Source organism: Acipenser ruthenus, chromosome 44 (assembly GCF_902713425.1).
Source record: "Acipenser ruthenus chromosome 44, fAciRut3.2 maternal haplotype, whole genome shotgun sequence".
Taxonomy (NCBI): Eukaryota; Metazoa; Chordata; class Actinopteri; order Acipenseriformes; family Acipenseridae; genus Acipenser; species Acipenser ruthenus.
The window spans coordinates 6,253,256-6,278,354 of NC_081232.1; the positions used below are offsets into that span (position 1 = coordinate 6,253,256).

General features: G+C 42.6%; 1 protein-coding gene across 2 annotated transcripts in view; it reads right to left on the minus strand.

Annotated features, from left to right (window-relative positions):
- sult1st6 (sulfotransferase family 1, cytosolic sulfotransferase 6) overlaps positions 1-24,888 on the minus strand; it is a 37,969-nt gene extending 13,081 nt beyond the window's left edge. Inside the window, exons 1-5 of one of the 2 annotated variants that reach the window (XM_059012506.1) lie at positions 24,822-24,888; positions 23,055-23,272; positions 22,461-22,589; positions 8,522-8,619; positions 6,144-6,270 (exon numbers count right to left, since the gene is read on the minus strand). In XM_059012506.1, coding sequence (XP_058868489.1) covers positions 6,144-6,270; positions 8,522-8,619; positions 22,461-22,589; positions 23,055-23,235 — 535 coding nt within the window. In that variant the 5' untranslated portion in view covers positions 23,236-23,272; positions 24,822-24,888. Of the gene's footprint in view, positions 1-6,143; positions 6,271-8,521; positions 8,620-22,460; positions 22,590-22,943; positions 22,956-23,054; positions 23,273-24,821 lie in introns of those variants that run through there. The other variant, XM_059012507.1, reaches the window with a different exon arrangement.
- Positions 24,889-25,099: the final 211 nt, after the last annotated feature.

A 25,099-nucleotide genomic window follows, 5' to 3' on the forward strand; every position in this document is an offset into this window, starting at 1 on the left:
CTGCAGTGGGGTTATTGAACAGGTAAAAGGAAAGCTGCAGAGCTGGAGTGGGGTTATTGAACAGGTAAAAGGAAGGCTGCAGAGCTGGAGTGGGGTTATTGAACAGGTAAAAGGAAAGCTGCAGAGCTGCAGTGGGGTTATTGAACAGGTAAAAGGAAGGCTGCAGAGCTGCAGTGGGGTTATTGAACAGGTAAAAGGAAGGCTGCAGAGCTGGAGAGGGGTTATTGAACAGGTAAAAGGAAAGCTGCAGAGCTGGAGTGGGGTTATTGAACAGGTAAAAGGAAGGCTGCAGAGCTGGAGTGGGGTTATTGAACAGGTAAAAGGAAGGCTGCAGAGCTGCAGTGGGGTTATTGAACAGGTAAAAGGAAAGCTGCAGAGCTGGAGTGGGGTTATTGAACAGGTAAAAGGAAAGCTGCAGAGCTGGAGTGGGGTTATTGAACAGGTAAAAGGAAGGCTGCAGAGCTGGAGTGGGGTTATTGAACAGGTAAAAGGAAGGCTGCAGAGCTGGAGAGGGGTTATTGAACAGGTAAAAGGAAGGCTGCAGAGCTGCAGTGGGGTTATTGAACAGGTAAAAGGAAGGCTGGAGAGGGGTTATTGAACAGGTAAAAGGAAGGCTGCAGAGCTGGAGTGGGGTTATTGAACAGGTAAAAGGAAGGCTGCAGAGCTGGAGTTGGTTTATTACAAAACTGTCCTTTAGGGGTAGGGTTTTGGTTATTAACAACTTGGTCACTTCAATGTTGTGGCACAAGCTCAGGTGTGTAGACCCCCCACCGTCTCTGGTAAAGGAGATCCAAAGACTTCTACACAGTTTTTCTGGGGCGATATTCACTGGGTTAAACAGAGTGTGCTGTATCTGCCTGTAGAGGAGGGTGGGCAGGGCTTGGTGGATGTGTGTAGCAGGGTTGCAGTATTTAGACTCCAGTCTCTGCACAGGCTGCTGTTTGACCCTGATTGTCACTTTACAAAGTGGGGAATCTGAACTTTGATAGACAGATAGACAGATGTTTTTAATAAATCCTGAAAAGCTCAACCTGTCTGTTCTGCCTGGGTTTTATAAGGAGATTGCATGGAGGTTGTTTAGGGTTCAGCGAGACATGAGTAAAGTGGTACTGTATTGGTTACTGGAGGAACCATTGGTATATAATCAGGCTTTAACCTATCCAATTTTAAATGTAATGTCTAGAGGAGTCCTTAAGATGGCCCATCTATTACATTTGGACAGGCGAGTTTGGAAAAGCCCTGAGTTCCTGTTGGATCAGTTGGGGGTGAGGTCTGTGAGATTCATCGGTGTGTTTTTAATGCAGCTGCGTGCTGCCCTGTCAGGAGAGGGTCTGGCTGTACTGAAGGAGTTCTTTACAGGTACAGTCAGCCTAGCGTTAGAGCCCCCAGCGTTTGAGATACAGGCTAGACCAGCTGTAGAGCAGAGTCGGGACAGCCCAGGGAAGCTTTTACAGCTTGGGGACCGTTATAGAATACACTTTAGTGAAATTGATAAGAAAGAACTGTATAGACTGTGTGTGAAAATAAAACACTTTAAAAACATTAAGGAACTTCCAGACACATGTTAGCATGAAAAATTAAATGTAGAAGAGGCCATTGTTCCAGCCTGGAGGGCTTTGTATAAGCCACCACTGCAGAAGCGGGTAGGAGACTAACAGTAGAGAGTGTTGCACACCGTTATGGCCACTAACTTATTCCTTAGAATTATCCAACAAGGGGATTCTGATAAGTGTATTTTCTGCAATAGCAGAGAAACCATATTCCATTGTTATTTGCACTGTTCAAGGTTACATCCTCTTTTATGTTTTTTAAAGGACCTGTTTACTGGTCTGCGGTTAACTTTTTCTCCAACTGTTTTTATATTTGGGGTCCTACAAGGGGGAAAAGCATAGAGTGCCGCTGGATAATTTTCTCTTGGGTCAGGCCAAACTGGGAATACTAAAGAGCCGGAAGAACCAGGAGAGAGGGGTGCTGACGGGGGATGTGGTGCTGACGGGGATGTGGTGACATAGGAGCCGGGTTTATATAATTTTTGGTGGTGCCCAGCAGGGGTCACAGTCCCGCCTCCAATACTTGCAGTCCAATAAAAAAAATAAAAATAATAATGTATGGATGGATTGGAAACAGTAAAACGTTTAACAGTTTCTCTATATTGCATACAACCACTGCCGTAAGAAAAACGCATTGTGGTAGTACTTAGCTGTCTATTTTATTATATATTATTGCTTTCATATGACATACTGAGTTGGAGTACATTGTCCTATAAAATGGTATATTAGAGGATAAACGACAAAACTCTGCGGAATACAGTAACAACCAAGTGCTGATACTAAAGCAAATACTTCATAAAATTACATTTTAAAAAAAGTAGCTCCTACTTTTGTGATGTTCTAATTGTTTCCAGGTAAACTGACAAAGTTCTCTGTGTTGCTGCTCTGGACGCCCAAACACTGTGTTTAACTTCAAATGATTAAACCAGCATTTAATTTCAAAAGCAAGGAGTGTAAACAATACTTCAGAGTCATTTTAAAGCAACAACACAGACAGAAACAAAATAAATGATATGGTACACAATAGGGCTGTCAGTTAAGCCTCAAAATAGCAATCGATTAATTGGGCACACAAGTAAATATTGATGATTAAGAACATAAGAACATAGAACGTTTACAAACGAGAGGAGGCCATTCAGCCCATCTTGCTCGTTTGGTTGTTAGTAGCTTATTGATCCCAGAATCTCATCAAGCAGCTTCTTGAATGATCCCAGGGTGTCAGCTTCAACAACATTACTGGGAATTGGTTCCAGACCCTCACAATTCTCTGTGTAAAAAAAGTGCCTCCTATTTTCTGTTCTGAATGCCCCTTTATCTAATAAGAACATAAGAAGATAAGAAAGTTTACAAACGAGAGGAGGCCATTCAGCCCATCTTGCTCATTTGGTTGTTAGTAGCTTATTGATCCCAGAATCTCATCAAGCAACTTCTTGAAGGATCCCAGGGTGTCAGCTTCAACAACATTACTGGGGAGTTCATCCCAGACCCTCACAATTCTCTGTGTAAAAAAGTGCCTCCTATTTTCTGTTCTGAATGCCCCTTTATCTAATCTCCATTTGTGACCCCTGGTCCTTGTTTCTTTTTTCAGGTCGAAAAAGTTCCTTGGGTCGACATTGTCTATACCATTTAGGATTTTGAATTCTTGAATCAGATCACCGCGTAGTCTTCTTTGTTCAAGACTGAACAGATTCAATTCTTTTAGCCTGTCTGCATACGACATGCCTTTTAAACCCGGGATAATTCCGGTTGTTCTTCTTTGCACTCTTTCTAGAGCAGCAATATCCTTTTTGTAACGAGGTGACCAGAACTGAACACAATATTGTAGATGAGGTCTTACTAATTCATTGTAAAGTTTTAACATTACTTCCCTTGATTTAAATTTAACACTTTTCACAATATATCCGAGCATCTTGTTGGCCTTTTTTTATAGCTTCCCCACACTGTCTTGATGAAGACATTTCTGAGTCAACATAAACTCCTAGGTCTTTTTCATAGATTCCTTCTTCAATTTCCGTATCTCCTATATTATTTTTATTTTATAATTTGTTTGTTTAGCAGACGCCTTTATCCAAGGCGACTTACAGAGACTAGGATGTGTGAACTATGCATCAGCTGCAGAGTCACTTACAATTACGTCTCACCCGAAAGACGGAGCACAAGGAGGTTAAGTGACTTGCTCAGGGTCACACAGTGAGTCAGTGGCTGAGGTGGGATTCGAACCGGGGACCTCCTGGTTACAAGCCCTTTTCTTTAACCACTGGACCACACAGCCTATATGATATTTATAATGCACATTTTTGCTGCCTGCGTGCAGTACCTTACACTTTTCTTTATTAAATTTCATCTGCCATGTGTCTGCCCAATTCTGAATGCTGTCTAGATCATTTTGAATGACCTTTGCTGCTGCAACAGTGTTTGCCACTCCTTCTATTTTTGTGTCGTCTGCAAATTTAACAAGTTTGCTTACTATACCAGAATCTAAATCAATGTAGATTAGGAACAGCAGAGGACCTAATACTGATCCCTGTGGTACACCACTGGTTACCTCGCTCCATTTTGAGGTTTCTCCTCTAATCAGTACTTTCTGTTTTCTACATGTTAACCACTCCCTAATCCATGTGCATGCATTTCCTTGAATTCTTACTGCGTTCAGTTTGAGAATTAATCTTTCATGCAGGACTTTGTCAAAAGCTTTCTGGAAATCTAAATAAACCATGTCGTATGCTTTGCAATTATCCATTGTCAATGTTGCATCCTCAAAAAAATTAAGCAGGTTAGTTAGACACGATCTCCCTTTCCTAAAACCATGCTGGCTGTCTCCCAGGATACAGTAACCATACAGGTAATTTTCCATTTTAGATCTTATTATAGTTTCCATAAGTTTACATATAATAGAAGTCAGGCTTATTGGTCTGTAGTTACCTGGTTCGGTTTTGTCTCCCTTTTTGTGGATCGGTATTACGTTTGCACTGGTTTTGGATAGCCCATACATGCTTTCCTATCTAGTTAATAGCAATATTGACTGTATTTGATACCTGTACAAAGTTATTATAAGCTAATATATTATAACTTACCAAAAATGGTAGCTCGGATTTATGGGCATGTATCGAAGAGGGAGGAAGTAAAGTCAAAAAAATACCACGGCGCATGCAATTTTGTGTGGGCATGCGCACTTTGTGCAGGTCGCTCATCCTGAGTGGAAGCTCAGATTGTCAGAACAGCGGCCCGCTTTTTTTGTTTTTGTTTTTGTTTGTTTACATCGAGCACACGTACTTACAAAGCATTTTCAAAACTGATCCGCTGGTTGGATGGGACCAGCAAATCAGATGCTAGTTAACACAAGCAGGAAATGAAGAGCACGCCCACTGCTTGTCTGGCAGAAATCAAGGGAAGTAATGTTAAAACTTTACAATGCATAAGTAAGACCTCACCTAGAATATTGTGTTCAGTTCTGGTCACCTCGTTACAAAAAGGATATTGCTGCTCTAGAAAGAGTGCAAAGAAGAGCAACCAGAAATATCCCGGGTTTAAAAGGCATGTCGTATGCAGACAGGCTAAAAGAATTGAATCTATTCAGTCTTGAACAAAGACGACTATGCGGTGATCTGAGTCAAGCATTCAAAATTCTAAAAGACATTGACAATGTCGACCCAAGGAACTTTTTCGACCTGAAAAAAGAAACAAGGACCAGGGGTCACAAATGGAGATTAGATAAAGGGGCATTCAGAACAGAAAATAGGAGGCACTTTTTTACACAGAGAATTGTGAGGGTCTTGAACCAACTCCCCAGTAATGTTGTTGAAGCTGACACCCTGGGATCCTTCAAGAAGCTGCTTGATGAGATTCTGGGATCAATAAGCTACTAACAACCAAACAAGCAAGATGGGCCGAATGGCCTCCTCTCGTTTGTAAACTTTCTTATGTTCTTATGTTCTTAAATGCTGAGTGCATTCACGGAGATCATTTTACGCAGATTATGTGCAGAATCTGACCTATTTAGCTAACGTTCACATCAAAATATATGTAAAATATAAGCGCAAACATTGGTGGAGCGGGGCCCACGTTCCTGGATATTGGTGGAGCACGGACACCACGGGCCCATATAACTCACTGCCTATGTGTGGTGCTGGTGTTGTCTCGTATCAGACTCGAGTTCACCTATTATAGACTGGAGCACCAACTGGATTTGTTTCAGAGGGTTTGGGGAATGGAGGGTGTGCTGTGCTCAATTGAGGAGGGACAATTATGTATGAACCTGTGAATAATCCAAATGCAAGAAGGTGAAAGTGTGCACAATACATGTATTTTAAATAATCAATATTTAAAAAGAAAATCAATGTAAATATATGTATATATTTTATTGTATTTGGTTGTTTATTGAAAATACTGAAAATTGTCTAGAATTTGTAAATGGAATTTTTTTCAATGTGCGTTTTTGTAATAGTGAATAATATTTGTTAATAAAGTTATTTTAAAAATTAAAAATATATATCTACCTATCCACCTGTCTGTCTGTCTGTCTGTCTCTCTGTTGATCTATCTATCTATCTCAGGGTAACTGTGCCCCCCTGTTCTGTATTTCAGGGTACCTACACTCTCCCCTCATGAATTTGGTGATGTAGCCACTCCAGGGCCCGGGTTCAGGCTGGGTCAGGTTCATTCTGTCGAAGTGGAAATAGGAGACAAGATTGTCCTTCGCATTGCGAGCGACATAAATCACCTGTAAACACAGAGAGAGAGAGAAAATGAACACAATACAGTGTCAGGGTATACACACAGGGTCTATCTGTCTGTGTGTCTGTCTGTCTGCCTGCCTGCCTGTCTGTCTGTCTGCCTGTATTGACATCATGAATTCAGATCCTGCCAACTGTGCCAAATTGTATCTACAATAATATAACTCTCTCCATCTCTTAAATTCAAATTCAAAGGTGCTTTATTGGCATGACAACATTAGTAGCATTGCCAAAGCAGTTACAAAGTACATCAATAAAGTACAAGTAAATAAATGAAAAGGAATCATTAAAAATTGACAAACTGTCTGTGTGTGTCTCCCTCTGTATGTGTGTGTGTCTCCCTCTGTGTGTGTGTGTGTGTCTGTATGTCTCCCTCTGTGTGTGTGTGTGTCTGTGTGTCTCCCTCCCTTTGTGTGTGTGTCTGTGTGTCTCACTCTCTGTCTGTGTGTCTTCCTTTCTCTGTGTGTGTGTGTCTGTGTGTCTCACTCTCTGTCTGTGTGTCTTCCTTTCTCTGTGTGTGTGTCTCCCTGTGTGTCTGTGTCTCCCTCTCTGTCTGTGTGTGTGTCTCCCTGTATGTCTGTCTGTGTGTCTCCCTCTCTGTCTGTGTGCCTCCCTCTCTGTCTGTCTCCCTCTCTCTGTGTTTGTGTGTGTCTGTGTGTCTCCCTTTCTGTATGTGTGTGTGTGTCTCCCTCTCTGTCTCTGTGTGTGTGTCTCCCTCTGTGTGTGTGTGTCTCACCTCTCTGTCTGTGTGTGTGTGTGTCTCCCTCTGTGTCTCCCTCTCTGTCTGTGTGTGTGTCTCCCTCTCTGTATGTCTGTGTGTGTGTGTGTGTCTCCCTCTCTGTATGTGTGTGTGTGTCTGTGTGTCTCCCTCTCTGTCTGTGTGTGCGTATCTGTGTGTCTCCCTCTCTGTTGGGTGTGTGTCTCCCTCTCTGTCTGTGTGTCTCCCTCTGTGTGTGTGTGCGTGTGTCTCGCTCTCTGTCTCTGTGTGTGTGTGTGTCTGTGTGTCTCCCTCTCTGTCTGTGTGTGTGTGTGTCTCCCTCTCTGTCTGTGTGTCTCCCTCTCTCTGTGTGTCTGTATGTCTCTGTGACAGGCTGGCTCGCAGTGGTGAGGTGTGGTGACGTTACGGACCAGGAAGTAACTGAAACCAAACAATGGATGGGCTGGTGAAGCTGAATGCAACGGCACTCAGCGTGGATTTATTAACAAACAAACAAAACAAAAGATTTAAACAAAACAACAAAACAAAGGGCACGAGGGCCAAACGAATAAACAGACAAACAAGTAAGTGTCTTGCTGGCTAATCCAGCACGTTTTAGCAATTGTTAATTCTGTATTCTCCTCGCTCTCGCTCTTTCTCTCTCTCTCTCTCTCTCTCTCCGCTCTCCCGTACTCTCCTCTCTACACTCAACAACCAACCTCGCAGAACGGACAGCTGCAGGTTCTTATACTCTGGCCGAGGGGTTAACTAGTTGTTAATTATCTTATTACCCCTCGGCCACAGTCTGCACGCGTTTGATAAGGATGCATGACTGTCAGCTAGTTAAATAATCAGTAGCTGATCAGTCATGCATCCTCACAGGGTTTTTAAATATAAATAATAAAAACAATAACAAAAGACGCGGCGCTTTTATCCGCGCCGCAAACCAATACAAATAATAATAAATAAATACATAGGGGCGGGACACTCCGCCACAGTCTCCCTCTCTGTCTGTGTGTGTCTGTGTGTCTCCCTCTCTGTCTGTGTGTGTGTCTCCCTGTGTGTCTGTGTGTCTGTGTGTGTGTGTGTGTCTGTGTGTCTCCCTCTCTGTCTGTGTGTGTGTCTCCCTGTGTGTCTGTGTGTCTGTGTGTGTGTGTGTCTGTGTGCCTCCCTCTCTGTCTGTGTATCTCCCTCTCTCTCTGTGTGTGTCTGTGTGTCTCCCTCTCTGTCTGTGTGTGTGTCTCCCTGTGTGTCTGTGTGTCTGTGTGTCTCCCTCTCTCTCTGTGTGTGTCTGTGTGTCTCCCTCTCTGTCTGTGTGTGTGTCTCCCTGTGTGTCTGTGTGTGTGTGTCTGTGTGTCTCCCTCTCTGTCTGTCTGTGTGTCTCCCTCTCTGTCTGTCTCCCTCTCTCTGTGTCTGTGTGTCTCACTCTCTGTCTGTGTGTCTCCCTCTGTGTGTGTGTCTGTGTGTCTCCCTCTGTCTGTGTGTGTATGTCTCCCTGTGTGTCTGTGTGTCTCCCTCTGTGTGTGTGTGTGTGCGCTCACCTTGCAGCGCTGCTCCCAGAAGGACTTTGGTACGAGCTGGAAGGGGAGGTGTGTCTTTATAACCCGCGGAGAAGGTATCTGCTCAAGCAACTCCACTCCTGATATGAGAGGAGAATCAATGACAGAGTTAATAACACACGAGAGAGAGAGAGAGAGAGAGAGAGAGAGAGAGAGAGAGAGAGAGAGAGAGAGAGAGAGAGAGAGAGAGACAGCAGGAGAAAATGAGCTCTTAAACATTAGTGTTTTAATAGTAGTTAAAGTAATAAATTGTGATTTTTGTTTGCATAAAATACTAAATGGAGGTTTACTGAAGACAAGGAGAAATTAAATAAAAATAATGAAAAAAAGAAGAAAAAAAACAAGCAGAAGACAGCAGAAATACTGAGAACAGAGAGACAGCCAGTCAGAATAGAGCACAGAGACAGGAGGTAAGAATCTATATAACCAGCAAGATAGATAAAACAACAAATACCAATCAAAAAATAATAATCATCATCATCATCCGTAATCCGTAATCTATAAGAAAAATCAGTGTAGTTTCATAGAAACTGCTGTGAGAAATTTAAAAAATGCAGAGTGAAGTGACTGTTGAAGAGGGCCCCCCAAATGCCACTGAGCATCAACAGCTGCTGCAGCATTGAGATTAAATACCCAGAGGAGCTGAGCTCTGCAAAGGCCAGAAAAAATTACAGAGTGCTGAGGGAGTCCCCAGAGACTCTAATATCAAACTACTCCACAGTGGACAACTGCAGGGTCAAGTGTAACCTGCTGCTCTATACCGAGCACCCCAGCGGCTGGCACTCTGCGCTGTGCAGCACCTACTGCAACATCCCCAAGGGAGGCATCGGCAGAGGCAGGCAGCTGACCGTGTTCGAGGACAGTGATGCTGACAGCATCATGCTCACCGTCAATGTCTACAACAATGGTACTGTCTGGACTTGTTTTAACACAGCTTCCCAGCATTGAGAGAGCGTGTGGAGAGAGAGAAGACAATACCGGAGCTTGCAAACCCCCAGCCTCTCCCCCCACCCCCAGCACAACCCAGCAGCCAGCCTCCCCACCCCCAGCACAACCCCGTCACTGACTCCCCCAGACAGTTCAACAACATCAAAGCCCTGAAGGAGTGCCTGTCAGTGCTGGAGCTGGAGTTCATGGAGTTCAGGGAACACACTGAGCACAAGCTGGCCACCCTGAGCCAGGCCAGCCCATCAGAGCAGCTCAGGGACGAGGTGAACAGGCTGAAGACCGAGCACAGGGCCAAGGTGCAGGAGCTGAGAGCGGCGATGAGAGGACTGGAGGAGGACAACCAGGCCATGAAGACAGAGCTGCGGACACTGAGAGAGGAGACGAGCAAGACAGCACAGCAGCACAGCCAGCTGAGGAGCCTGCAGAGAGAGCTGGAGGGACTGAGAGAGGAGACGAGCAAGACAGCACAGCAGCACAGCCTGCTGAGCAGCCTGCAGAGAGAGCTGGAGGGACTGAGAGAGGAGACGAGCAAGACAGCACAGCAGCACAGCCTGCTGAGCAGCCTGCAGAGAGAGCTGGAGGGACTGAGAGAGGAGACGAGCAAGACAGCACAGCAGCACAGCCTGCTGAGGAGCCTGCAGAGAGAGCTGGAGGGACTGAGAGGCATCCAGCTCCGCACACCAGCAGCACAAGAGCAACAAAGCACCCGCACGGCCTGCACCGACACACACACTGACAACCCAGACACACACACACACACACAACACCAGCCACACAGGCAGACACACAGACAGCCCAAAACACACACACAGCACCAGCCACACAGACAGACACACAGACAGCCCCAGCCACACAGTCGGAACAACAAGGCAGTGCGGAGGTGCTCATCCTAATAAATTCTAATGGGAGGTACCTGGATGAAAGATGGCTTTTCCCTGGCCGAAGTGTCGACAAGATCAAGTGCCCAACGACACTGAGCGCCCTGCAAATTCTGTCCAAAAACAGACAGAGGAGCCCAAAATACATCGTGATCCACACCGGCACCAACAACCTGCGCGCAGACAGAGGAGATGTGGCCAAATCCCTGCACCTTCCTTATAGTTTCCATAAGTTTACATATAATAGAAGTCAGGCTTACTGGTCTGTAGTTACCTGGTTCGGTTTTGTCCCCCTTTTTGTGGATCGGTATTACGTTTGCTATTTTCCAGTCTGTCGGTACAACCCCTGTGTCAAGAGACTGTTGCATGATCTTGGTTAGCGGTTTGTAAATAACTTCTTTCATTTCTTTGAGTACTATTGGGAGGATCTCATCCGGCCCAGGGGATTTGTTTATTTTAAGAGCTCCTAGTCCTTTTAACACCTCTGCCTCTGTTATGCTAAAGTTATTTAAAATTGGATAGGAACAGGTCGACATGTGGGGCATGTTGTCTGTGTCCTCCTTTGTAAAAACCTGTAAAAAGTAACCATTTAATATATTTGCTATTTTTTTTCTTCATCTATGATTTTGCCATTTGTGTCTCTTAGACATTTAACCTCCTCTTTGAATGTTCTCTTGCTTTTATAATATTGGAAAAACATTTTGGAATTGGTTTTAGCCCCCTTAGCAATATTGATTTCTATCTCTCTCTTGGCCTTTCTAACTTCCTTTTTGACTTGTGTTTGCAGTTCCAAGTACTCTTTCTGTGTACTTTGTTTTTGGTCCCTTTTAAACGCTCTGAAAAGTGCCTTTTTTCGCTGAATATTTTTTTAAATTGATCTATTAAACCATTTTGGCCATTTTGTTTTAGTTTTAGATTTGTCTACTTTTGGGATGTAATTGTTTTGCGCCTCTAGTACTACATTTTTAAAAAACAGCCACCCTTTTTCTGTGGATGTTTTCTCTATTTTACTCCAATCTACTTCTGTTAGTCTCTGTTTCATACCTTCATAGTTTGCTTTTCTAAAATTGTAAACCTTAGCTTTAGTCATTACTTTTTGGGGTTTTAAAAAATACTTCAAATGAGACCATGTTGTGGTCTGAGTTTGCCAATGGCTCTCTGACCTCTGTTTTAGTTATTCTGTCTTCATTATTTGAAAAGACTAAATCAAGGCATGCCTCCCCTCTAGTCGGTGCCTTGACAAATTGCGTTAGGAAGCAGTCATTTGTCATTTCCACCATTTCAATTTCGTCCGTCGTGCTCCCCACCGGGTTCTCGCATTTTATACGGGGGAAGTTGAAATCCCCCATTAGTATGGTTTCTCCTTTTCTACACGCATTTCTAATGTCATTGTATAACAGATTATTTTGCTCAGAGTCTGAATTTGGCGGTCTATAGCATGCTCCTATTATTATGCCCTTTCAATTTTTGTCCATTATTCTGACCCATATTGATTCTACATTGTTTTCTTTGTCCTGATTTAACACCTGGGCTTCAAGACTGTTTCTTATGTATAGCGCTACCCCTCCGCCTCTTTTGTCCTGCCTGTCTTTCCTATACAGTGTGTACCCACTAAAATTATATTCGTCTCCATCACTCTCAGACAACCAAGTTTGGTAAATTGGTAAAACTGCTATGTTTAAACACTATTCAACGTAGTGCATTTCAATACAATTTAGATAATTAAGGAAGATATCACATTTGTGAGGAATAAGTAAACTTCTAATGCGTGCACTTCTTCTGCAATAAGGTCTCACACAATTCGGCCTCCATGTTTTCTCTGTCTGCTCAGCAGCCGACATCCCAAAGCTGTTCACGCTCAGTCTGCAAAATCCGTCAACAGTGTATACTTGCAAGACGGACGTCACACGCCTCACACCCCAAGCCTGGTACCCTTATAACTCCGCCTCTAACTCCACCTCTACAGTGACGCAAAAAGAAAGGCGTCACATTTTAGAAGGAGAAACACATGCACGGTTGTTGCAAGCACAGTTGCATTGAAATTTTGACAGAAGAGGGCACACAAGGTATGAGTAATTATATATATATATATATATATATATATATGTGTAACTTTAACTTATATCTATATACATGTGGCAGGGTGGCTGGGCGGTGACGTCACGGCAGAAGCAGGAAGGAAGAACTCTGACACCAGGCACTGCAGTTTAAAGTAAATGACGCGGCGCGCCGTTTTATTTTCAAACAACAAAAATAAATCAAAGGTTTAAACAGACTGTGCTTACAGAGCGAAATAAAAAAGGTAAACAAAAATAACACCGTGTAACACTTTTTTTTTTTTTTTGTTCCTGGGTAGTAAGTGTTATTTCCTAATTGCTTATGCCTCAAAAGTATAAAAAATGGCTATTATTCCCCACAAACTTTGCTTTTGTGACCAGGACAGTGATATTTTGAAATATACCTATTTTCCAGAACATTCCAGATAGATTCAGTGCTGAGTAAACTTGGAGTAACTTCTAGAACTTTCTAGAACTTTCCAGTAATATAAATAGTAGTATAAATACAGGGGCCTTAAGCCCACCAGTTCAGTTTAGTTCCAGCTGCCTAAGTGGATACATATCTGCATTTTTCTGAGATGGCATCAAGAGGCTGCAAGCATCCGGCAGAGGCATTTTGCTATGTCTGCGGCCAATTTATCAAGACGAGCGAAAAAGTACTCCGTGGAAGCATCTGCTAAGATGTGTGAGGCCTACAAGGCATATTTCGGCATGCCTGTCGGGGATCAAGACAAACCCTGGGCACCTCATTTCACCTGCGAGCATTGCAAAAAAACACTGGAAGGTAAGATGGACAATTGTTGCTCGGAATTTTATGTTATAAAATTTGTTAAAATTTTTAAAATTGTAAAAGTTTTTAATTTTAAAATGTTTTACAATTTTCAATGTTATTGAAAAAATATATTATATATGAAAAATGTTGCGAGAATCTCTTACACATTAGTCATGGGTGAAATAAATGTATTTTTGTAGGATGGTACAGAGGGGAAAAGAGAGCCATGAAGTTCGCTATCCCAAGAATTTGGCGGGAACCCACTGACCACTCAAGCAACTGCTACTTCTGCATGGTGGACCCTTCCAGACGTCGGACTGGCAAGAATGCACCTGCTATCACGTATCCGGACCTTCCTTCATCCATCGCCCCGGTGCCACACTGCCATGAGCTCCCCGTACCCACTCCTCCGGAGAGAGAGCAGCCGTCTTTAGAAGAGAGCAGCAAGTCAGAGAGCGAGGAAGACGTTGTAGATCCAGATGACAATTTCAGAGGTGGAGCTGAGGAGAGAAACCTATACTACCCCAACCAAAAAGACCTCAACGACTTGATTAGAGATCTTGGTCTCACCAAGTCCAATGCCGAGCTTTTGATGTCTAGGCTCAAGCAGTGGAACTTGCTGGATGAAAGTGTGCAAGTCGCAGAGGAAGCGTCACCAACCTTTTTCCAGCTTCTTCACCCATCAAGATGGGCTCTGCGTCTGTTTGAGGCAATCGGAATCGCCTGTAACCAGAATGAGTGGCGCCTCTTCATTGACAGCTCATCCAGGAGCCTCAAAGCCGTGCTGCTCCATAATGGTAACAAGCACCCGTCTCTTCCCCTGGCTCACTCGGTGCACCTCAAAGAGGATTACAACAGCAACAAGACCTTGCTGGATGCCTTGAAGTGAGTACGGCTGGGAGGTCATAGGAGACTTCAAAATGGTGGCATTCCTGATGGGTCTCCAAGGCGGTTTTACCAAGTTTCCCTGCTATCTTTGCCTTTGGGACAGCAGGGACACCAAGGCGCACTACCACAGGCGGGACTGGCCACAGCGGACCGAGTTCTCTGTGGGGAGGAACAACGTCAAGTGGGAGCCACTGGTGGACCCCCAGAAGGTGCTGATGCCACCACTGCACATCAAATTGGGCCTTATGAAACAATTTGTCAGAGCTCTAGATAAGGAGTCGGCAGCCTTCAAGTACCTTCAAGACTTCTTCCCTAAGCTGTCTGAGGCAAAGGTCAAAGCCGATGTCTTCGTCGGACCACAGATAAAGAAGATCCTGGAGTGCAATGAATTCCCCAAGAAACTCACTAGTAAGGAGAAAGCGGCTTGGAACAGCTTTGTCGCAGTGGTTCGGGGCTTCCTGGGCAATCACAAGGCCGAAAACTATGTGGAGCTGGTTGAGACTCTGGTGAAGAACTACGGCACAATGGGCTGTAGGATGTCCCTCAAAGTCCATATCCTTGATGCTCATCTTGATAAATTCAAGGAGAACATGGGAGTGTACTCGGAGGAGCAAGGCGAGCACTTCCACCAGGATATACTGGACTTTGAACGCCGCTACCAAGGACAGTATAACGAGAATATGATGGGAGACTACATTTGGGGGCTGATTTGTGAAAGTGATTTACAGTATAATCGTAAATCTCGAAAAACTACTCACTTCTAAATCTTTTGTAGTCATTTTTGTATTACTTTAGTATAAAAAGATGTTAATTTGGATTCATATGTTGTTTTTTTCTGACTTTATGTGAACGAAAAGACACAAATTCGCCCGTTTTCTCATTGGAAATAGGTAAATTTCAAAATATCACTGTCCTGGTCACAAAAGCAAAGTTTGTGGGGAATAATAGCAATTTTCTATACTTTTGAGGCATAAGCAATTAGGAAATAACACTTACTACCCAGGAACAAAAATTGTGTTGCATAGTGTATAATCACGAACACTACAACCAGACAGGTCAGGCTGGGCAGTAGCCTTCACTGTTCCTGTATGTATGTTATGCAATAGCCTTCACTGTTCCTGTATGTATGTTATGCAATAGCCTTCACTGTTCCTGTATGTATGTTATGCAATAGCCTTCACTGTTCCTGTATGTATGTTATGTTTTCTTTTAAGTTTCTGCTCCCGCTCTCTACACTCCTCTGAACTCCCACCCCGAGTTGGAGAGCTGCAGGTTTTTTATACAGGTGACCACCTTCTGCACAAGCTTTCTAATCACTGTGTGGATGGGGCTTCCCATCCACGCTACTTAATACAAAAACAAACAAACATTCGGCTACGCCGTCATCTATAAAAACAATAATAAACAATAACAAAACCCGCGGCGCTTCGCTGTCTTCTACACATAATAAATAAATAAATAAATAAATAAATAAATAAATAAATAAATAAATAATAATAATAATAATAATAATAATAATAATAATACAAAACAAATACAAAATAATACAGGGGTAGGGCTCCCGAGTGGCACATCCAGTAAAAGCACTCGCTAGAGTGCAGGATGCGCTCTATAGCCTGGACGTCGCGAGTTCGAGTCCAGGCTATTCCACAACCGACTGTGGACGGGAGCTTCCAGGGGGCGGCGCTCAATTGGCCGAGCGTCGTCCGGGGGGAGGGAGGGTTAGGTCGGCCAGGGTGTCCTCGGCTCACTGCGCGCCAGCGACCCCTGTAGTCTGGCCTGGCGCCTGCGGGCTTGCCTGTAAGCTGCCCAGAGCTGTGTTGTCCTCCGACGCTGTAGCTCTGAGGCGGCTGCATGGTGAGTTCGCAGTGTGTAAAGAAGCGGGCGGCTGACGGCACACGCTTCGGAGGACAGCGTGTGTTCATCTTCGCCCCTCCCGAGTCAGCGCAGGGGTGGTAGCGGTGAGCTGAGCATAATAAAATAATTGGGCATTTCAAATTGGGGAGAAAATAATAAAAACTAATTGGCAACGACAAAAATTAAAAAAAAAAAAAAATAATAATAATACAGGGGTGGAGGGGGACCCCGTTCTAAAATAAAATAAACAAATCAATGTACAGGGCACCTCGCCCTGTTACAATACATTAAAAACATTAGTGTCCACTGAAATTACTTAAATCCATTTTTTTTTAAATGTGATTTATTTTCAAATATTTATAAAAGTTATAATTAATGTTTATTAAATAACAATGACATTGCTACAGGGTGTAAACACTGGTTACTTATGACTACAGCTAGTTATAACAAAGATCTCTGTTACATAACGGTAAACATGCCAATTAGGCCCACACACTTTTTCAACTATGTTTGTTTGCTAACTTTTTTTTTTATCTTTGTAATCCTATCACCATAGACTTAGGAACATTGGGCAATCAATAATGCTAATTTACCGAAAACAATGGAACAATTGATATATTGTATTCCACTTAAAAGTTACATAAAGATTCAGGTTAGCATGCGGTACATCCGAAGTTACACCAATGATTTAACTTTCATTTTTATAATTATTATTAATTTGGTTATGTCGTTTAAGTTGTACAATTTTGCATACAAATATATACACTTTTCAGATATTAAATGTGTATTCATTTGCCATCTGTGGTTAATTAATACACACAAGAACGAAGAACAGGCGTCAAAGACACAGCGATGCACTAGGAATGTGATCGAGATCATTGACATGGATTTTGCCTAAACGTATTTCGCAATGTAGTCAGACTCCACCCCCCCCCCCCCCCACACACTTTATGTACAATGTAAACTTTCACTTTCACACGTTTGTATGCATATACAATGTTCTTATAATACTGTAAGCGTTCAGTGGCTGCTTCTAATCATGTTGAGTTTATCGCAGAGCCGAGCAAGGAGCACCAGCGAAAATGCATGAGTAGAAGATTCACCGAACAATTCATTATAAACAAACTGTGTATTGGGTAGGGAGTTCTATCGTATTTTAAAAGCTTAATAAATATATAATGAAGTGTTACATACATGGTATACATGTATAATAACTAACAACTACAAACACACATGGCTCTTGGAACCTATAGTAGCGGCAGCATGTGGTGGCTCCTCAACGGCGGTAATGAAGACGCTAGTAGCAATTTCTTTTTGGCTCTAAAATGTGCTGTTTAATTTTTTAGCTCTTTCAAAAAGACACATTTAAATCTTTTACACTCCCAGCAACAACACAACACTGCAGCGTGCAGGTTGCGCTTAATATAGGCTCATCCTCACTGCTCATTGGTTGGGGTTACATTAGGTCAGGGCTTCTCAAACTCGGTCCTGGGGACCCCCTGTGGCTGCTGGTTTTCATTCCAACTGAGCTCTCAATTACTTAAATGGACCCTTAATTGAACTGATAATTTGCTTAATTAGACCTTTTTACTTGTTTTCAGCTCTTGAACAGTTGCATATTTCAAGTAAGCTATAACATTTGATAAGTTACTTGAACTGCAACTGTTTAAGAGCTGAAAACAAGTAAAAAGGTCTAATTAAGCAAATTATCAGTTCAATTAGGGGTCTAGTTAAGTAATTGAGAGCTTGGTTGGAATGAAAACCAGCAGCCACAGGGGGTCCCCAGGACCGAGTTTGAGAAGCCCTGCATTAGGTGATTTGCATAACCTTCCACCACTCACCCCGCAGGGGACGGTGCACACACACAACAAGAGGCAGGCAGAGACACACACACACGAGAAAGTAACAGGCAGCAGCAGCTCATACACACACACAGCAATAAAATAACAGTGATGATCACAATCGGGAGGCCAGTTCAGCACAGAACACACAAAGTCCTCATTTGTTATCTTGTTTGACCCGACGCTACAGTATGTATTTATAGCCTACAATCATACATATTAAAATACATAGAAAAGTAGATATCAACATAAAAAAAATAATTCCAATCAATATACATAGATATCTTACGGAATGTCTTCTTTTTAACCAAAAAAAGATTGCAAAATGCATATTCAAAGAGTTGTATATAGTAAACTGTGGCAAAATATCCCCCCGATTAAGGGTAAATTACTAATGGGGTTTAATTTTTAATTTTTTTTAATCCGTGCCGTTCGATTTTTACCCACACAGCAGAAAATCGTAAATCAGCATTTTATATGTGAGGTTTTCTAAATAAATGTACATTCTGCATGACAAAATGCACAATTTTAAATTAAGATTACAATATACACAACATAGATATTCCCATTATTTTTTATTTCTATTTGGCTGCTGCTCGCTGGTAGGTGAGCCGCCTCCCTGTACGCTAGTAGTTTCAATAAAACCGAATTATGCTTCCATTCATTTTTCTTAAACTCGTTAACATGCATTTTGATTAACGAATTCCCCTTATCTAGTCGTTGAGACAAAGTGATGTAGGTGACCTGCAACAATTAAGCTTTTTAATGAGAAATGTGTTCATTAACGACCTCATCGACTCAATTTTAAAGCATTAATGGATTGATTTAATTAACACATTTCATTTGAAAATCACTTGCTACTAAAGCTCTCGTTACTATACCATGAGTTCAGTACAGTAACACTGTTTTTTGAAAATCCTGCCCGATGGCTCTGCAGATAAGTGCTCCAATCAGCTGTTACAAAGGGATTGCTTGAATTGAGATTTGTTTCACCCTTAGTTAATTTACCAGTAATTGCACTCAGAAGACCAGCAGTTTCTCAAGGAACACTATGGGCATTTTATAACTCATGAAAAACATTCCAACACACCCGCCTTAAACTTTCCAATTAAAAAAAAAAATGCACAACTGCATATTTTTGGTTTGATACCACACAGTTCCATCAGAGCTAGGGGAAATGGCAAATGTCGGGTTTTGGAAGTGCTTATTTCAGTAACTTCAAGGTCCTGATATTTGCATAAGAAAGAAAGTTTACAAACGAGAGGAGGCCATTCAGCCCATCTTGCTCGTTTGGTTGTTAGTAGCTTATTGATCCCAGAATCTCATTAAGCAGCTTCTTGAAGGATCCCAGGGTGTCAGCTTCAACAACATTACTGGGGAGTTCATCCCAGACCCTCACAGTTATCTGTGCAAAAAAAGTGCCTCCTATTTTCTCTTCTGAATGCCCCTTTATCTAATCTCCATTTGTGACTCCTGGTCCTTGTTTCTTTTTTCAGGTTGAAAAAGTCCCCTGGGTCGACTTTGTCAGTACCTTTTAGAATTTTTACTGCTTGAATCAGATCGCCGCGTAGTCTTCTTTGTTCAAGACTGAATAGATTCAATTATTTTAGCCTGTCTGCATATGACATGCCTTTTAAACCTGGGATAATTCTGGTCGCTGTTCTTTGCACTCTTTCTAGAGCAGCAATACTCTTTTTGTAGCGAGGTGACCAAAACTGAACACAATATTCTAGATGAGGTCTTACTACTAATGCATTGTAAAGTTTTAATTACTTCCCTTGTTTAAATTCAACACTTTTAAAAATATAGCCAAGCATCTTGTTGGTCTTTTTTATAGCTTCCCCACATTGTCTAGATGAAGACATTTTTCATGGATTCCTTCTTCAATTTCAGTATCTCCCTGTAACAGGGGGAGACCTGTGCTGACTCTTCTGACGTGTTCATAGTGCTGCAGGGAGAGGGCAGCAGCCCGTCAATATCCGCCTGTCAGTCATGGCAGTGACAAGGAGAGGTGAGAGAGTGGGTGTGCAGACTTTCCTTCTCTCTGAGTGGCTGAGAGGCGGGTCTTGGAGGAATTGCTGGCCCTATAAGTTAACGTTCTGCTGTTCCCTCAGGTCCGCCCTCTGAGATGTAAACGGTGTGCGGAAGCGCTGGAGAAAAATCAGCAGGGACGGAAATCCCAACAAGAAAAATAAATAAATAAATAAATAAAAGAATTAGCGGTAGCGGGGAAAAACCTTGGGCAGCCCCGGTAAACAGTGTATAGCAGGCTGAGGGAGCCGATAGTGTAGGACGGAGACCCGGGCCGTGCGGGTAGCGACGGTTGGGGTGAAGCTGCCGAGCGCAGCACCTTTTATTTGTAGTTTTGTTTACTGTGTTTTATTTTCCCTGTTCCTTTCGCCTTTTGATTATTGTTTTGTTTGAACCTCTGTATCCTGTACCGCCCCCGGTATAGCTGTGGCTCTGTCGCTACCATAGTTGGTACGGCAGACCACAGACGACAGCGCCCTCTGCGGGCTGAAAAGAAATTAAGCTCCCATAATAAAACTGGGCACCTGTGCGGTGTTCCTAAGTTACTTCTCTGTGTCCTGTGTGTCAGTGAATTACCCACCACCCTTCCACACTCCCATATGATATTTAGAATTACCTATATGGTAACAGTATCCTGGGAGACAGTCAGCATGGTTTTAGGAAAGGGAGATCGTGTCTAACTAACCTGCTTGACTTTTTGGAGGATGCAACAGACAATGGATAATTGCAAAGCATATGACATGGTTTATTTAGATTTCCAGAAAGCTTTTGACAGTCCCGCATAAAAGATTAATTCTCAAACTGAACGCAGTAGGGATTCAAGGAAATGCATGCACATGGATTAGGGAGTGGTTAACATGTAGAAAACAGAAAGTACTGATTAGAGGAGAAACCTCAAAATGGAGCGAGGAAACCAGTGGTGTACCACAGGGATCAGTATTAGTTTCTCTGCTATTCCTAATCTACATTAATGATTTAGATTCTGGTATAGTGCTGGATAAGGGCGTCTGCTAAGAAATAAATAATAATAATAAATAATATAGTAAGCAAACTTGTTAAATTTGCAGACGACTCAAAAATAGGAGGAGTGGCAAACACTCTTGCAGCAGCAAAGGTCATTCAAAATTATTATTATTATTATTTGTTTATTTAGCAGACGCCTTTATCCAAGGCGACTTACAGAGACTAGGGTGTGTGAACTATGCATCAGCTGCAGAGTCACTTACAACTACATCTCACCCGAAAGACGGAGCACAAGGAGGTTACGTGACTTGCTCAGGGTCACACAATGAGTCAGTGGCTGAGGGTGGGATTTGAACCGGAGACCTCTTGGTTATAAGCCCGTTTCTTTAACCACTGGACCACACTGCCTGATCTAGACAGCATTCAAAACTGGGCAGACACATGGCAAATGACATTTAATAGAGAAAAGTGTAAGGTACTGCACGCAGGCAATAGAAATGTGCATTATAAATATCATATAGGAGATACTGAAATTGAAGACGGAATCTATGAAGAAGACCTAGGAGTTTATGTTGACTCAGAAATGTCTTCATCTAGACAATGTGGGGAAGCTATAAAAAAGGCCAACAAGATGCTCGGATATATTGTGGAAAGTGTTGAATTTAAATAAGGGGAAGTAATGTTAAAACTTTACAATACATTAGTAAGACCTCATCTAGAATATTGTGTTCCGTTCTGGTCACCTCGTTACAAAAAGGATATTGCTGCTCTAGAAAGAGTGCAAAGAAGAGCAACCAGAATTATCCCGGGTTTAAAAGGCATGTCGTATGTAGACAGGCTAAAAGAATTGAATCTATTCAGTCTTGAACAAAGAAGACTATATGGTGATCTGATCCAAGTATTCAAAATTCTAAAAGGTATTGACAGTGCACCCACGGGACTTTTTCGACTTGAAAAAAGAAACAAGGACCAGGGGTCACAAATGGAAATTAAATAAAGGGGCATACAGAACAGAAAATAATAGTCACTCTTTTACACAGAGAATTGTGGGAGTCTGGAACCAACTCCTCAGTAATATTGTTGAAACTGACACCCTGGGATCCTTCAAGAAGCTGCTTGATGAGATTCTGGAACAATAAGCTACTAATAACCAAACACACAGAGACACACATACATACAGACTGACACACACACACAGACACACACACAGACACATAAACACTAGCACAGACACAGACACACACAAACACAAAGACACACATACAGACAGACTGACACACAGAGAGGTACAGACACACTTGCACACACACTTGCACACACACACAGAGACACACACACACACAAACATACAGACGCAGACACACATACATACTGACACACACACATACACACACAAATACACACACAAATGTGCACACACACGCACACAGAGACATAGACAGATATACATGTAGACGGACATACACACACAAACAGACACACATACAGACACACATACAGACCTACAGACATACACACAGCCACAGACAAACACACACATACAAACAGACCCACACATAGAGACACACACGCAGACACATTTTCAAACATACAGATTCACACACACACACACACTCACATACAGACACAGAGAGACACCCACAGATACACACACAGTCACAGACACAGACAGACAGACAGACTCACCTGAGGGGATGGTGGGGGATGAGAAGATCTCCAGGAATGGTATTCTCTCAACAATCGGAGCACGTCTGCATTTTTCTGCATCTCCATTGTTTAGAATGAGATCCACCATCTCCTGGATCCAGGTGGTGCCTGAGAGGTGAAAGAGAGAGAGAGAGACTTCAGGACTGTGTGTCTGTGTGTGTCTGTGTGAGTGTGCTTGTCTCTGTGTGTGTCTGTGTCTGTGTGCGTGTCTGTGTGAGTGTGTGTGTGTGCATGTCTGTGTGTGTGTATGTCTGTGTGTGTGTGTCTGCATGTCTGTCTGTCTGTGTCTCCGTCTCTGACCTGCAGAGTATTTAAGGGTATTTGTGATTGTTTGTTTGTGAGTATGTGAGGGTATTTGGGGGTATTTCAGGGTATTTCGTGTTTGAGGGTATTTGAGGATATTTAGGTTAGGGTTAGGGTATTTCACCTGCTTTGGAGTAGGTTAGGGTTAGGGTATTTCACCTGCTTTGGGGTAGGTTAGGGTTAGGGTTAGGGTATTTTACCTGCTTTGGGGTAGGTTAGGGTTAGGGTATTTTACCTGCTTTGGGGTAGGTTAGGGTTAGGGTATTTCACCTGCTTTGGGGTAGGTTGCAATCAGGAGGTCGGTGGGCTGGGCTCGGAAGCTCTCCACCTTTTCCCAGTTATCAGCAATGGGCTTCATTAGCGGGACCCCCTGTACTGGTTTCAGTGTGAATCGCTGGAACACCTCCTTGACATCCTTCAGCTGCTCAGTATATGCCTTTTGACTTTTCATCACTCCCAGTATGAGATTCCCAACACGCTCCCAGTAACTGATAAACACATAAGAACATAGGAACATAAGAAAGTTTACAAACGAGAGGAGGCCATTTGGCCCATCTTGCTCGTTTGGTTGTTAGTAGCTTATTGATCCCAGAATCTCATCAAGCAGCTTCTTGAATGATCCCAGGGTGTCAGCTTCAACAACATTACTGGGGAGTTGGTTCCAGACCCTCACAATTCTCTGTGTAAAAAAGTGCTTCCTATTTTCTGTTCTGAATGCCCCTTTATCTAATAAGAACATAAGAAGATAAGAAAGTTTACAAACGAGAGGAGGCCATTCAGCCCATCTTGCTCGTTTGGTTGTTAGTAGCTTATTGATCCCAGAATCTCATCAAGCAACTTCTTGAAGGATCCCAGGGTGTCAGCTTCAACAACATTACTGGTGAGTTGGTTCCATACCCTCACAATTCTCTGTGTAAAAAAGTGCCTCCTATTTTCTGTTCTGAATGCCCCTTTATCTAATCTCCATTTGTGACCCCTGGTCCTTGTTTCTTTTTTCAGGTCGAAAAAGTCCCCTGGGTCGACATTGTCTATACCTTTTAGGATTTTGAATGCTTGAATCAGATCACCGCGTAGTCTTCTTTGTTCAAGACTGAATAGATTTAATTCTTTTAGCCTGTCTGCATACGACATGCCTTTTAAACCCGGGATAATTCTGGTTGCTCTTCTTTGCACTCTTTCTAGAGCAGCAATATCCTTTTTGTAACAAGGTGACCAGAACTGAACACAATATTCTAGGTGAGGTCTTACTAATGTATTGTAAAGTTTTAACATTACTTCCCTTGATTTAAATTCAACACTTCTCACAATATATCCGAGCATCTTGTTGGCCTTTTTTATAGCTTCCCCACATTGTCTACAGTTTACATATAATAGAAGTCGGTTTTGTGGATCGGTATTACATTTGCAATTTTTCCAGTTTGTCGGTACAACCCCTGTGTCAAGAGACTGTTGCATGATCTTGGTTAGCGGTTTGAGTAATATTGGGAGGACCTCATCCGGCCCAGGGGATTTGTTTATTTTAAGAGCTCCTAGTCCCTTTAACACTTCTGCCTCTGTTATGCTAAAGATATTTAAAACTGGATAGGAACAGGTCAACATGTGGTAATTATCCCAAATGACAGACAGACAGACAGACAGACAAACAGACAGTGGCAGTACAATAGCAAGCAATAATGGTTCTGTATTATACTGAGCGGAAATGGTAGCACAAGTACAGGGCAGCAATGGGATAAGGCTGGTAGAATGGGTTTAGCAATACACTTTGAGAAGGGGCTGGTTCATTATCTACTCTGTGCTTTATTACACTGTGCTGTGCTTTTACCAGTGATACCAAAGCAGTAAACTTTGAGAAGGGCCTTGCTCTTTCTTTCTTTCTTTCTTTCTTTCTTTCTTTCTTTCTTTCTTTCTTTTTCTTTCCCTTTTCCACACACTGATATCAAATCAGCGCACTTCGAGATAAAAGAAGAAGCGATTTAAATTAAATACTCCAATGAGAATTGCAGCTATGTAGAAAAATGTATTTTCAAATGTACTCACCAACACCCAGGACCTCTCTCCGCCTGTGTGCATCAGGAATATAAAGGATTATAAATCTCAGTCTCTCCCTCACATCTGGGCTGGCTGATCCCTCCCCCCGCCCCCCGCCCCCCCCAAGAATTATGTAACATGATAAAATAACTTTACTCTCAGCAGGAATAGAAGGGACCGTCTGCATTTTCTTGTTTTTTTTTTTATGAATATTGATGAATAAAGAAATATTCTCATTTCTATCATTTATAATTACTAATAATTATTTATTATATAATTGCTGTTAA